General features: G+C 35.7%; 1 protein-coding gene and 1 long non-coding RNA gene across 3 annotated transcripts in view; one reads left to right on the top strand and one right to left on the bottom strand.

The window, feature by feature from the left end:
* LOC120302630 overlaps positions 1-15902 on the top strand; it is a 61246-nt gene that overhangs the window by 103 nt on the left and 45241 nt on the right. The window contains exon 2 of the long non-coding RNA XR_005555179.1: positions 11233-11248. This is a non-coding gene — a long non-coding RNA (uncharacterized LOC120302630). The remainder of the gene's footprint in view (positions 1-11232; positions 11249-15902) is intronic.
* On the bottom strand, positions 356-12927 carry CD8A (CD8a molecule). 2 transcript variants are annotated; one of them, XM_039331347.1, is made up of 6 exons: positions 11677-12921; positions 5642-5986; positions 5238-5342; positions 4104-4220; positions 2474-2510; positions 356-1976 (listed from the first exon to the last, which is right to left on the bottom strand). In XM_039331347.1, exons 1-6 carry the CDS (start codon positions 11798-11800, stop codon positions 1934-1936), a joined length of 771 nt encoding a protein of 256 aa, XP_039187281.1. In that variant the 5' UTR covers positions 11801-12921; the 3' UTR covers positions 356-1933. The 2 variants fall into 2 exon arrangements, with proteins under 2 accessions (XP_039187281.1, XP_039187282.1); XM_039331348.1 differs by lacking the exons at positions 356-1976; positions 2474-2510 and having other exon boundaries at positions 4204-4499; positions 11677-12927.

The raw sequence follows: 15902 nt of genomic DNA, 5'->3' as shown, positions 1-15902 counted from the left end.
CATTTTAAAAGTAAAAGTAATTAAATGTGCACTAGGCTGGCTTTCCTCTAAAACATACAGTAAAATAAGAAAGGAAAGATACTGAATTCAGCCGCAACAGATCTGGTAGACTGCAGCCTCTTATACCAATCTAAGGGTAATTTTTTCTACTTTCCATTTTCTCTATTGAAGAAAGCAAGATAATTCTAGAAAATGAAAAGCTAAAAAGGATGCCAGGATAAGTATTTTTTTTTAAAAAAAACTTCAGATGCTATTTTTACATCACATATAAAATTGCTGTGAAACTTTGACAATACTAATACTAATTTCCCCAGTGTCATTATGATTAATTTCTATAATTAAAAAACATCCAAAATTACATCATAGGTTAATATCTTTATTAGAACAATTTAAGATGTTACAGTGGTGTTCTGGAGATCTCAGTAGAAGCATGCATGAGCCAACAGAAGAAACATGCCAAGCCTAAATTTAAATGCACATGCATTTAATCTGTTACATATGAGAAGTTACTAATAGATTTTTTTCATTTTTAGTTGTGATATATCTGTAGAATGAAAGTAAACTTTCATTTTTAATAAGCAAACTATCATGTTGATAACATGATCGAATACTTTCCTAGCATTGTGGTAAGTCCTATTGTAAAGAAATGGGCAACTGAAATGTACTTTATCTTCTTTTTCTTTCTGTGAGCTCTACCACACGCTAATTTGACTGGCATGCATCCCTATTGAACACTTGATGTTGAACAAAGAGTGATACATTTCAAAAAGCTGTACTGTTTTTGGAAAATTCATTTGTATTAACTTGGCTCCTCTTTGAGTGAATTAGTGAACTCATGAGTTCACTCTATGCTTGCAGAATCTGTTTTTCCCCAGAAGGGGAAAAGGTACTGTTTGTTGTGTCCTGGAGCCTTGATGGATTTCATTTGGTTTGTTTAATAAAGTTTGCTTCAGTTTTTGCTATTGGGCATGGAAGATGAAATGGGAAGTACTGAATGCTTAACATTATCTTGACTTAGTTTATTGGATACTTGAACAAAGGAAAATAATAGTTAACTTAAATTGTTCTCTGCCGTATACAGACAATATCATTCTGAAAGTATTACAGATCTGTGGAATTGTGGCAAAATGGTGGGTTGTCAAAACTGATGGTAGAACACATCTGCTTCTCTTTCCTGCCACTGATTGCAATTACATCAGATTTTTAAAAGCTGCTCTATATTGAGTCAAATCACTATTCTATCTAGCTTTGAAGTTTCAGAAAAGGTCTTCCCCAGTTCTACCCTGAAATGCTATAAAACTAAATTTAGAGCAGATCTTCTATATATTCTAATCCTTCTTAGAACAGGATAAATTATATTCTGACACTGGTTAGTGGTAAAACATCATCTCCCTTCAGTCCTTCTATAGGCTATTTTAGAGATTTGGGAATGCAACTTTTTTATATACCTTTCCCTCCCAGGTTACTAAATATTAAAACTCCCAGGGTGGAAAGAGAGAAGGCAACTGCAACAAGAATAATACACATATGTACCTACGTGAATGAGGAAAGATAAGATAATGCTTCCCTTTCCTTCCACCTGGCTACCCAGAAAACAAATGCTATTGAATGTTCTTTGAATTAGTAATTTTTCCATCATAATTATAGCCATAAGTATCACAAAATTATTACATATTTCTAAACGATTGTTTTAAAGCTACAGTATTGACTTTGTTTTCATAACACGGCAATATGTTCAACTGGATGAATAAATTCATAACCTGCTAATTTACAGAAAAATTGCTTTCTGAGTAAATGATATGAGTAAATAATAAAATATAACAATGCAGCGTATGATTTCAAAGATCTGATCTAAGACATTCATTCTTAATATATGAACAGAAAATTATTACAAGTACATCAGAATCTCTTTGTTGATCATACTGGATCCTATTTATTGTCTTGGAATGTGAGTTCCATTGGTTCCATTTGTTGGCCTAAAAAGAAAAGACAGAGCTTGAAATACATGCAATACAAAGTGGCCAATCTTTTTGAATCAATGGGAGCATTTTAATTTTAAAAGTTCTCATAAAAGGGATAATCTTTAATGGACTGCCTGTTCACTGTGGTTATGGTAAATCACAAAAATATATTTATTAGTGATAGTACATATGGGCTACAAAAATCTGGAGAGCCATTAGATCATGGCAAATGGGATACAGTTGTCTGGATTTTTGCAGCCCAGATCTGGTAAACCTATTTATGTCACAAAACCAGCTATCCAGTTTGCATTCTGCCAAACTCATAACTTTTTTTTATCCTATGGGGTCGATCTCTGGGCTGCTCATGTCCATCAAATGTCAATCTATTTCTGCAATTAAATATTGAAGTTTAAACATTAACCTGGAGATTGATAGCATGTTTCAACCCAATTTTAGTAAGTGAAACTTAAGTGTATGGAAAGGGGCAAAGGGTAGCATAATGGAAAACTCACCGTATACATTTGCATTTTCTTCTGCTTCTCCTTGAACCTTTGGCAGGAAAATATATATATATATATGAAGAAATAACATTTTGCACTGTTTTGCTATTCTTTCATTTTTTTATATGCTGTATTACCCAAATTCATAATGATGATAGATACAGTAGATAGAGACATCTATGGAGATTCTCAATCATCCAGGTCATGGTTGCCCAAAGTGCTTTTCAAAAATCAACTGGACTTTATAATTTTTTTCTAGAAAATGTTTCACTTCTTAACCAAGAAACTTCTTTAGGCCTGACTGAATGGTGGGAAATGGAAGAATTTATATTGTTTGCAGTTATCTGGTCGTTAGCATTCTGAAGATCAGTTGTTAGCTCTCTGATATTCATTGATGCCACTTGAGGTTTTATCTATATCCTCAGGTTCACCTGAATCAGAGAACAAATGGGTGTGGAACCTGCTTGGGACTGCTGAAAGGACTGTATTGAAGACAAGAGATAGGTGGTGTCATATCTCTCACCCTCTGTTGAGAGAGGGCTGCTCAATTTTAACATAGATGGCCTCTTTGACCTCTTTTTCAAAGAAGTGGCCCTACTGAATCCACCAGGTGGACTGCTGAATCTTGTCCTGATGCATTTGCCATCCTATGTTATGTTGTGCCATGCATTTGTGAAGTGGTTGTTTCTCCAAAGTACAGATCTGCACATGTCTCACTGTATTGTACTGCATGTATCACATTGCTCAGTATGTGTCTGGTTGTTTTATCCTTGGGGTGAACAAGCTTCTGCCCTAGTGTATTCTTGGGTTTAAAATGTGTATGTATATTGTGTTGGTTGAAAATCCTCCTGAGCTTTGCAGATATTCCTACAACATATGGAATGACAACGTTGTTTTGTTTGTTCTCTTTTTTTTCTGTTCTCTTCTTTGTCTTCTTTGTTCTTCTTCAGACTAGTGCATGCTGCCACATAGGAGGACAAACCCATCAGGACAAGATTCAGCAGTTATTTGCATTTGAAAGACAAAGATCACTCTTTTGAGGACAGCAAAGTCCATATTCTGGACAGAGAGGACCACTGTTTGAAAGAGGGGTAAAAGAGGCCATCTGTGTTAAAATTGAGCAGCTCTCTCTTGACAGAGGGAAGAAACACCTTCTATCTCCTATCTACAACATAGTCCTTTCAACAATCCCAAGAAGGTTCCACATCCATTTGCATCCTGACTCAGGTGACCCTGGGGGTACAGATAAAGCTTCAATGACTCTCAGACTCAGAGAGCTAACGACCCATCTTCAGAGTGCTAACAACCAGATGACGCCAAAGAATATAAATCCTTCTATTCCCCACCATTCAGTCAGAACTGAAAAAGCTTCCTGAGTACTATTATCTCCCCCTCCCCATTTTCCTCTTGCATGTGGATATGTGGACTGCAGTGGTTTTAAATTTCCATCAAAAATGTTTCACAGTTTTAGAATGGCTCAAGTAAACTAGTTCTTAATGTAAATAAGTATTCATAATCATTCCAGAAACAGGAAGTAAAGATACATCTTTACTTGAGTAGATATATGTCTAATTTTAAACTAATCTCTTAGTAACTGTCAACAGTTGAACCATCAAACATAGTTTAAAGGAAATCTTCTTACCACAGCACAGTGATATGACGATTATCAGGGTTATCAGCAGCAGAAGAGAAACACCAGCTAAGGGAACCCATACATAAAGGTCACAGGAGAACATTGTACTTTTTGTATTTGTTGTTACTGAAATACAAAGCAAAGGAAGAGCAACACTTTCAAAAATGTTATCCCTCCAGTTTTTGATAAAGTCTTATTATTTGAAGAAATTTATTAATCTATTATAATGAGTTGCATTGTACAACTTGTTCTAGAAGAACAACATTGTTAATTGCCAGCATAGAAACATAGTGGAAAAATGTAGTGTTTTTTTTTGTAATTTTCACTATTTCTCTTATTAGTTTAGGGGAAGGTCCTTGTCTTTTCTCGTCAGGAACATCCCACATCCTTCTATGGGAAGGATCCCTGAAAAAGAGAGAGAGAGAGAGAGAGAGAAAGAGGGAGAGGTGGGTGGGGTGGGAAATGATACAACCTGCTCTGTTGAACTTCCCCTCCCACACTCACAAGGGCCTTATCAATGACTACCATACAGGGCAGATCCCTGAATTCCACCATCTTCCTACTATGTTTCATCTCCTTATATTTACTCCATATACTTAAAAAAAGAGGTTAATATAACCTGACCCTGTTGTGAAGTTGTATTTTCAACTCCTGATATGTTGATATTATGAGTTCTGTAATGCTTTAGCTGAACAGCAATATGGCTGTGATCCTCAAGTAGCTATAGTGGCAGTGATTACTGGCAACTTTGCAGAAATGCTTATTAATATATCTTTCCCCCCCTCCAATTAAAACCTTTACGCCCACCTCACAAGGACCTGCCCCATCCCCTTGGCTTTTGTTTGCATTGTTAACTGACTTGCAGTATTCCTCTCTGGCTCAATGAGCCTTTCCAACTGTTTGCTCCATTGGAGAAGAGATCCACAGGAGGAAGAAAGACAGAGAAGCAACATCAGGATGCTCTGCTCAGCTAATGTTAAGCCATAACCAGAAACGCTTCTCTCAACAGCTTAGAATGACTGTGGAACTTGCATTTGGATGAATGGATGTTGTTTGCAGCATGAGGTGTTTTTTGTGGTAAATCCAGAGCCTAAAGTGTTTCATTTATGGCCTCTAATTTGTAATTAAGCTAAGGAAACATACCTATGACTGTAGAATTGGGACATTTCATAGCTTCTTCTTTTATCAGTTCTTTGGTGGTGATTGAAATTTGCTGTGGGATGGTAGGAAGCACAGTAGTAGTTTTCACTGTAAACAAGATAAATGTGAAAGTGTTTTTCTTCTGTTTTCATGGTTAATGGCTGATGGTTTATAACAAGGTTTCTCTTCCATAGTTTTAAATGATTCCAAAATCAACATAGATATGATAAAAGAAAAAAAAATGCAGAGAAATAAAGCAATTCTCTCCTGATTAATATCATCCCCAATGATGAGAGGAAAGAAAACCATACTTTCCCCATATATATGATAAAAGTACATGCTAGAGTAGAAGCTGATGTGGCAGGGAAGATATAAATGGGGAATTTAAAGCTTATGATGAAACCTACCTGGCAGGTGTACTAGGATGCCTGAACTAAAACTCAGCATCTGATTGCGATGGCGCATACAAAAATAGGTACCCTCATGGTTCTCTTCAAAGCTGGCAATAGTTAGCTGGTAATAGTTGCCAATTTTTGTAGACGTGTAGCCTTCAGGAATACCCTTTATCTCTCTAGATCTTGATGTAACATGTGCAATGAAATGGAGTTTGTTATTCAGTTTCTGAAGAATCCAAAATACACCAGCATCTACGTAGTCAGTCTCACATTTGAATTCCACTTTGGTTCCAAATGTTTGGGGAGAATTGCTGATCATCTTGATTTCTAGTAGGTCTGTTTTGAACCCACAGCAGCCTAGAGAGAGGGGGAAAGTTCAGTTGCAGTCCAAGAATTTTAAACACATTCTTATTGTCTGGATTGGCTGAAAGTTAAGAAAAAAGTATTAAACAGTTCTGAAATGAATGTTGATCTAGAACTGGGGTCAGTCATGAAATAACAAACCCAGCATGGCCTACAATAACGTGATGGGAAAAAATGGAAGAAATGCAATTTGCTATCTTTTGCTTTTAAAGGAAAGGCAGGATATAAATCTTTTTTTTTTTTTTCAAAAAAAGGTATAGCAACAAGATGCAGATAAAAAGGTGTAGGGCAATAAAGCACATTGGAAAACTTTTTAATTTAGTCTTGGAATTGTTAGTAATATATCAGTTTTTAATATAAATGGGATAAAGTCAATTCTTTTGAATACAAGATGCAAAAATGCAATTATACTTCATCATTACCAGCCCTAATAAGTAACAGAATAACAGAGCTGGGGGGGACCTTGGAGGTCTTCTAGTCTAACCCTCTGCTCAAGCAGAAAATCCTATACCATTTAGACAAATCGCTATCCAATCTCTTCTTAAAATCTTCAGTGATGGAGCACTCACAACTTCTGAAGGCAAATTGTTCCACTGATTAATTGTCAGGAAATGTCTCATTATTTCTAGGTTACTTCTCTCCTTGATTAGTTTCCATTCATTGCTTCTTGTCCCACCTTCAAGTGCATTGAAGAATAGGTTGACTTCCTTTTCTTTGTGGCAGCCCCTCAAATATTGGAACATGGCTATCATGTAACCCTTAGTTGTTCTTTTCATTGAATTAAACATATTCAATTCCTGCAACTGTTCTTAGCCTCCAGACCCCAACTCATCTTTGTTGTTCTTCTCTGCACTCTTTTTAGAGTCTTTTTTATATTGTGGTGATCAAAACTGGATGCAATATTCCAAGTGTGTGTTCTTATCAAGGCCTGATAAAGTGGCACTAAAACTTTGCATGATTTTAATTCTATACCTTTATTAATGCAGCCTAGGTCAGCATTGTTGCAAATCCATCTGATCAAGATGCTATCCAACTCATATTTTTCTATCTTACCAAAACATAGGATGTAGTCTACTTTATGAAGTGCCTTACTGAAGTACAAATTATGTCCACATCATTTTGCTGGTCTAATTTAGTCACTTTGTTTAAAAATACAATAACATTTGTCTGGCATGATCTGTTTTTGACAAACCCATGCTGGCTTCTGATTATAACTCTGCTTGCCTGTAGGTGTTCATAGTTTTATTGCTTGATTATCTTTTCTAGGATTTTGCCAACTATTGATGTTAGGCTGATTGGTCTGTAGTTTCTTCCTGCATCCATTCTGCCGCCCCCCCCTGCTTTTTTTGAAGATGGGAACTGCATCAGTTTTTTTCTGGTTATATGATTTATATTCTGGATGTAAGATTAATTGAAATAAATCTAATTTACTTCCTTTAGGGTTGGATATCTCATTAGAATGGTTGATATAGATAGGATTTTTGGTCTCTATCAATTTAATTAAATATTTATGGATTTATATTCCTATATTTCCAAATCTGTCCAAGTTAATATGTCTACTCTGCCGGAACATATTACATTAGATTTTGATAGATGTTATAAGATACTTTTGACTTAGTGGGGTAAAATAAATGTGATTAAAATGAATATAACTCTCAGTCTTGTATAAGCTTTAAGAGAATAACTATGTTTAATCTAAAAAATATTTTGATCAAAGTGATATTAGTTGGGAAAGTGACACACCTAGAATCTCTCTTTCTAAATTAAATTTGCCTATGACAGATGGCAGTTTTAATCTTCTGAATTTCCAGAACAGTTACTGGCCTTGCATTTTAGTGTAGATATTTTATAGGAATGATTCTTTTGGGAACTGAATGCCACTGTAATTTAAATTGGAATGTTATTGTACATACTCATTTAAGTCTTGGCAGTTGGTAGGTATAACATTTATTAGCACTAATTTAGTGTTTCCAACTTCGTTAGCGATAAGATGTACTTGGGCCCTGTTAGGTTAGTTTTGATATGAACTCACATGAATACTCAACTCTTTGGAATAACTTTACTCTTAAAATCAATGGAAAAAATGGTCATAAAAGGGTACCATCTTTTTAGCAACTTAAAAGTGGAGGTAAACCCAGTTAAAGCATATCTTGACAGTTCAGCATGGATTCAATGCTTTAGCAGCTCCCAAAATATCTATGTTATTAATATTGAAAAATTCAATGTCAGAATTCAAGCTTATTTTTTTCTGGTCAAAAACTAAAGTAATAGTTTAAAATATCTATAACAAATATACAAGAAGCTTGGAATCAAGAATGGGAAACTTCAGTTCCTTACAACTAATGGACTGAAGTTTTGAAGAACTAAGTTTCTGTTATGTGATTTAAAATTGAAATTATTCGATCAAAACTTTTTTTTATCAGATGGACACCATCTAGAATGCTCTGTAGAGAACAGATTAATGATTATTGACCAAACTCATGACTACTTCAAGGAAGGGAAATATCAAAATAGAAATTGACAGTGAAAAGATAGAATGTGTGGAAAAAACCACTTTCTTAGGATCACAGATAGTTGGAAGTGGTGAATGTAGCACAGAAATAAAATGTTGGATTGCACATAGTTGCCAGCAATGATGCATATGAACCAAATATGGAAAAGCAAGGACATCATCCTGGCAATCAAATGCAGGTTAGTTTGCTTTATTGTGTTCCCCGTAGCTATTTATGGTTGTGAAAGTTGGTCTTTAAAAATCAAAACAGAAAGAAAATTGATTAATTTGAGCTATGGTGCTGGAGAAGGCTCCTGCATATTTCTTGGACAGCAAAGGTGACTAATAATTAAGTACTCATTTACTTTGCCCACGTCATGGAAGGAAATTCACTGGACAAAACAATTATGTTAGTGGTAAAAGGAAACCAGACTGTCAAAGAACACAGTAACTGGACACTATCAAAGCTGACACCAGCCAGAACATAGGAAAACTCAAAGAAATAGTGCAAGATTGGAAGATACAGATAGACCTGGATCATAGAATTGCCAGGGGTCAGACTCGATTGAATGGATAATATCATCATCATCATCAACATCATATATCATCATCATCATCATCATGCAAGAAATTTAGGGCATTTAACTCAAATGTTATAATCATACTTCTCTTTTCATCTCTTTTGGAATAATGGCATATAGTATATTGACAGAATTATTAGAGAAGACTCTGGTTATAAAAACATGTAGATTGTACTGAATTATATATTGACAATTTGGAATTTAACATGTTCAGAAGAAATATGGATTTTTGTTCTCCTATAATATCAAAAAGAATAATCTTTAGAAGATAGAAAAACAGTATAATTTGAGATAAAAAGATTGGATTTCAGAGATGTGTGAATTAGCATTTTTTGAGAAAATTATATATTGGATTAATCAGAAAATGTCAAATTATCTTTCCCTTTGTAAAAAATTCATGGCCAACTCTGTCAGCATTTTTATTTAAAAAAAGACATGACAAATCACATGAATTTGGAATGCTATGAACATAGGTTTGGAGTTTTTTTTTTTACATATTTTCTTGTTTTTCTTTCCTTTCGTATTTGTCTACAGTAAATTTGTTCATTTTTATTTTACATTACTTTATGTCTGTTGAAAATGGATTAATCAAATCTAAAAGATAAAAAAAATACAATGGGAAATTCAAGATATATTATGTGCCATCATTCTCGACTCCTTGATCATACAGATAGAATTCTGGGTAACAGTGCTAATTTTATTTGAAGAATTTTGAGAAGAGCTGCTAAGATGATTAGAGGCCTGGAGAGAAAAACATGAATAATGGTTGCAGGAATTGGGTATGGCTAGTTGACAGAAAAGAAGGATTAGGGGTGACATGATAGGAATATTCCAGTATTTGAGGGGCTGCCACAAAGAAAAGGGGGATCAATTTATTTTCCAAAGCACCAGAGGACAGGATAAGAAACAATGGGTGAAAACTAATCAAAGAGAGAAGCAACCTGAAATTAAGGAGAAATTTCCTGACAATTAGAACAATTAACTAGTGGAACAGCTAGCCTTCAGAAATTGTGGGTGCTCCATCACTGGAGGTTTTTAAGAAGAGACTGGACAACCACTTGTTTGAAATGGTATAGGTTCTCCTGCTTGAGCAGGGGGTTGGACTAGGAGACCTCCAAGGTCCCTTCCAGCTCTATTCCAAATTGAATTGAAAAAGTGAATTGAATTGAAAAAAACTAAAATTATGTTAGAACCAGGACTGAATATTTTTTTTTATCCAGTGACACAACTCTCTTTAAGTAAAATTCCAGATTTCCATATATTAGTGCTGAAATTCATTGTGTTGGCTGTATTTTGTTGTATGCTTGCAAGATATTTAATATCAGTGATATAATAACAGTGATACAATTTTCAATAATCCCTTAAAAACCATTGCTTGTTTCCTTAATAATCTGTTCATATGGCAGAGATGCAGATATTGATACAAAGTTTTGATTTCAGAAGAATAAGCTAGCTGCAAAAACAAAAAACAACTCTTGGTAGTTTAATGCATTTATAGAAAAATGTGGTGGTATGTATGCTGAGATATGTTAATTATAGATATTGAAGTATATGTACTTTCCTATGCAGAGAATTATAACAAAGGTTAGTTTGTTTGAGGTAATGAGATATATGGGTCAGAAATTAATGTATCAAATATTAAAGTATTTGTATTAGATCATGAATTTTATCTGTGTAAATGCCAAATTTGAGCATGTAAATTAATTTGTTGATCTTAAAAATATTATTTTGCTGAATGTTGCAGACATTTTACTTGGTAAAATAGTAATAGTAGTACATGGTCTGTTGGAAGAAATGAATATTTGTTCAATAAGTAAAAAAATTAATGAGGACTGAATTGCAAAACAATATTGGAAGGAAGGAAGAAAAGAAGGAAGGAACAATGAACAAATGTGTTAGAGAAAGGGAAAAACTAAGAAAGGTGCGGTTGACTGAAACTCACGAACACCTGAAAAGAAATAGACGAGAATTTTAAAGAAAAACAGGCAATGTATGAAGTAACGTGCAGACATAAGAGCAAAAGTGGTCTTCCAGGAACAGATAGATATGGAGAGGAATAGTAAGTAGTTTTGTGAAAACTACAGCTGTGCTTCTTTCCTTTTTGTTATCTCATGCTTTTAATTTTTTAAAATGTTTTTTTCTATTTCTCAAAATTGCTTACTTTGAAGAGGAATAGCGCGAAAGGTATGTAAATATATGCATATGGAAATTATTTTTTTCTCAGATATTAATTCGGTTTTCTACTTCTATAATCTGTGTTTTTTCTCAGTTGTAGCCTCCTCACCTTTATCCAACCAGCCCACCTAATAATTTAAAAAAAATAGACTTGTAGACAAAATAATATTAACAGTAACAACAAGTTAGATTTAGATACCACTTTTGGCTTTTCTATGGATTCCCTCTTCACTTTTAACTCACAGTATGAGATAGGCTGGACATAATTTTGTTATATAGCCTTGGATTCTGATTTTCAAATAAAAGAAATTTACAAGACTTTAGAAACCCACTGAAGCCTTGTATCATGTTCAAAATATTTTTAAAAGTTTTTCAATTATTGCTTATTTAAGGATTTTCCCCCAACCATCCACGCAAAGGAATAGGATCATACTCACATAAAATCAGACCAAAGAACCATAGAAGATAGAAAATTTTGGCCATTTTTTTCTTTTGGCAATCTTTCTTTAGAAAAGGAAGAGGAGAATTATGATTAACTTGATGGATGAAATAGGTTCCCATTAGTGGAAGAGGATGTGATGTCAGCTACCTCCCCTCCCTCTCAGAAGAGTTTGAGCTTTCCAATAAGCAAGTTGAACAAGAATAACCTGAAGGGGCATCTGGTGGATTTATATGCAAAATTGAAGTCAGTCAGCTACCTTGCTTATCCAGGCCATAAACAATATGGGAAACTTTTACGTCTTGGGGTTCGCAGCATTGAAGCGACACACACTCACGTTGTAACCAAGTTCTTCTTTATTTGATCCACGTTACCACTCAGTAACCCAACAGGCTCGCAGGCCTTTTATAGTCTTCCAAACAACCTATCATAAATCTCCTTTATTTGTGCCTTGCTCATGTACGCAAGGCCGGTGCCAACCAGTCTGGTCCCGGGCAGCTTTTGGGTTGCCCAGGACTTTTTGCAACATTTCTGGGCCTGCTGAGCTGCCTCATCAGACCCAGGACACAACAGAAACAGTTAAAAAGGAGAAGGTATGCAAACGTAATGGTTTATAAGTTCAGTTTAGCTTCCTGCAACTGTCTTAGAACCTCCCATATACCATTTGTATATCTATGTGCATTATTTATGCAGATTAAGCTGGGATAATGAAGTTAAAGGAACATTAAGATCATCATAGAGTAACAGTACTCTGTCAGCTCTAAAAATATCCAACTTTGATCGCCATTATTCAGCAGAAATTCTCAAAATGCACAGGGTCACCAAGAACTGTGTGTTTGAGTATCTGGACAAATGTTGATCACTGGAAATGTGGGGGCAGTATAAGATAACCTCTCATACATATCTTCAGATGATAGGATTATAACATCTTTTTGGAATAAAATCTTAATATATATGGTTTCATTATCATTTTAGCCATTGTCTATCCACTGCAGGATGAAGGCCTCTTCTGCAAATTTCCAACCAATATGGTCTTGACCTTTCTTTTGTCAATTGGGCCCACAATACTTGCTGATGTCGTCTATCCTTTTTGCTTTAAGTCTCTTTTGTGGATGCTTTTTAATCAAGTGGGATCCATTCCACAACTGCCTTAGCCCACTTGCCGTCAGTTCTTCTTGCTATGTGACCAGCCCATTTCCATTTTAATCATCAACTCTCTTCGTGATATTGTATACTTTCATTTGTTCTCTAATCCATATGCAGGTCTTTCTACCTTGTCTTGTAATGCCGAGCATGTATCTTTCCATGGCTCTTTGCGCCACTCTTAGCTTTTGAATTGATTGTGAGGTTAGTGTCCATGTTTCTCCAGCATATGTTAGAGCAGATAGCACACACTTTTCTCTTCAGGCATAGGCGGATCTTGTTCTTGAAAATTACGTTTAGCTTGCCGAATGCCTGCCAACCACATTTAATATGCCATTCAATTTCCTTTATTGTATCATGTTTTATTGATTTCCATTGGACAAGGTGCATGTAGCGTCTAGTTCTTCTCTCTCTCTCTCTCTCTCTCTCTCTCTCTCTCTCTCTCTCTCTCTCTTTGTTTTCTGAGGTTTTCGCGGGTGTTTGTATGTAGGTCTTTGGTTGTTACGCGTACGTGGGAGAAAACCCGAACAACCAAAGATCTATCTATCTATCTATCTATCTATCTATCTATCTATCTATCTATCTATCTATCTATCTATCTATCTATCTATCTATCTATCTATTTTCTTTGTTTGGTGAATTTATTAAACATAAGCTGGCTTTTTTTCAGCTTTATTTTTAAGCCAAATGCTTTGTGCAGCTCTTATATGTGTCTTTGTAGTTCTTCTGGGTCTTGTGAGAAGAGAACGTCATCTGCAAATCATATGTGATTTAAATAGGTGACACTGATTTTTATCCCATCTTTTGCCCAGTCTAGTTTGTGAAATACTTCTTCAAGACAGGCTAAGAAAAGGATAGGTGATATTATACCGCCTTGTCATACAATTTGTTCTATGTTGAGTTCCACTTTGAGATCATTAAGGCAAATTTTTGCCATTGTTTTTTCATATATTAATTGTTGTAAGTTTATGTAAGCAATTTCTACACCTTGGTTGAGCAATGCATTAATTATTACTTGCTGGAATACTGAGTCAAACACTTTTTCATAGTCAATGAAAGTATGGTATACTCTTTGTGCCTTTCAATGACTTGCTGAAGAATCTGGATGTGATCCATTTTGTTGTAACCAATTCAGAACCCTGCTTGCTCCTTTGGCTATGCATTATTCTCAATATTCTTTATATATAGATGGTATATGAATTGGGGCACAGTTGATGAACAGAGGACCAAGCTGCATATCATACTGCAAAGATGGAAGCCCACCAGTGTCAATCAAAGTGTGAGGCACTCATAGCACACACACCAAAAATACATTACAGAAAAAGAGCAGTTTTTTGTAATTTCAAAATATTGTGAGAAATATTTTAGAGGGGTGAAATAATCATTTTATCTATTTGTCCCATCAACCCCCAGCTTTGCTGTTTTCCTTGTTACCTTCTGGGAGGAGGCTTTGTGGTATCTGAAGCAGAACATCCAGATTCAGTCACAGCTTTGTTCCATACAGTATTAATTTTGTGAACTCTAAAGCTTCCTCCTTCCGTTATGTATTCAAGATGGACATTGAATAATATTTATATGTTACTTATATGTAAGGGTGTAGGTCCATACATATGTTGTATATAGTATGTTTTAAATATGTTATGTATGTGTACACTTTGAGAGGAAGCAATTACATTTCATTTTTAATGTGTGCCATAGTGCCTACAGTAAAAAAGGACAATAAAGATTATCTCTATCTATCTATCTATCTATCTGTCTGTCCGTCCATCCATCCATCCATCCATCCATCCATCCATCCATCCATCCATCCATCCATCTATCTATCTATCTATCTATCTATCTATCTATCTATCTTTACCTTTTTTACATATGAAATAATCTTTAGGTTTTCTATGTGCAAACATTTCATTTTAATAGATCATTAAACCTCATACTGCTTATGCTACACTGATCCTAGAAGATTGTTTGGGATGTGTTGGAAATGCTTTTATTAGCTGTTGGAAGGAACAACAACAAAAAAAAAAAAAAAAAAACAGGAGAAGGGAGAGTCCTACAGTAACAAAAAGAGGCACCATTCCTGATAGGACCAAAGAAAGAATTACAATGTAATTAGAAAGAATAATATTTAGTCCTAGGGAAAAATAAACTCTTGAAAATGAGAAGACAGTGGTGGATCCAAAGATAAAATACTACAGAATATTAAATGAATAATTTTCCAGGCTAAAGAAGTCATATATAAATATAGTAGCTAGAGCAGCGGTTCTCAACCTGTGGGTCGGGACCCCATTTGGGGTCAAACGACCATTTCACGGGGGTCGCCAAACAACGCAGTCTGCCATTTTTTCCCCTTTTCCTTAGCTGTGCTACTCCCTTTTATTCTATTGGCTTTTGAAAGCCAATAGAATAGACTCTCTTGAATAGAGTCTAATTCTATTGGCTTTCAAAAGCCAATAGGAATTGTCCAGGCTGTCTCTGCCCTGCTGAGCCCGCCAAAAGTCCCATTCTGCAAACGGTGCTGCAAGTTGTCTGCAGCGAAGGCGAGCTGTCTGGAAGTTTCCACCCCTCCCTGCTGAGCAACTACTAAAAATGTAAGTAAAAGAGGGCCAGGAGTGGGAGGTGGGAGGCCGGCAGGCGCAGGGTGGGTTGCTGGTACGCGTAGGGCCCGGCGGGTGCCTTACCTCCCTTGGGCTGGGCCAGCTGGTGGCCTAGCCGGTGGTTGGCCTGCGCCATCTCTGCTGCTTGCCAGCTACGCCTCGGCTGGCACAGGGGGCGGCACCACGCATGCGCGGCGCTCCTGGGCAGGGAAAGTCCTCGACTTACGACCAGTTGGGTAGTCCTTGACTTATGACCGGTTGGGGGTCGCAGCATTAAAAAGGTTGAGAACCACTGAGCTAGAGAGAAGTTACTGTTCTGAAACTGATGATTTTTTAGAATATAGTACAGAATTACCTATTTGGTAACTAAAATCACTTTTAGTTCCCTTTGTAAAGTTTTGTAACAATGCAATTTCTGATCCAAGCACTACTCTGAGCTTCAGTTTGACATGGAATTAAGTCAGACATTGTTAAATATTTTTCTTTG

This window comes from Crotalus tigris, unplaced genomic scaffold, assembly GCF_016545835.1.
Source record: "Crotalus tigris isolate CLP2741 ecotype Arizona unplaced genomic scaffold, ASM1654583v1 scf7180000024437.13266115, whole genome shotgun sequence".
NCBI classification, from domain to species: Eukaryota; Metazoa; Chordata; class Lepidosauria; order Squamata; family Viperidae; genus Crotalus; species Crotalus tigris.
The sequence above is the reverse complement of the archived record's forward strand: the minus strand, read 5'-3'. Positions and strand labels throughout refer to the sequence as shown.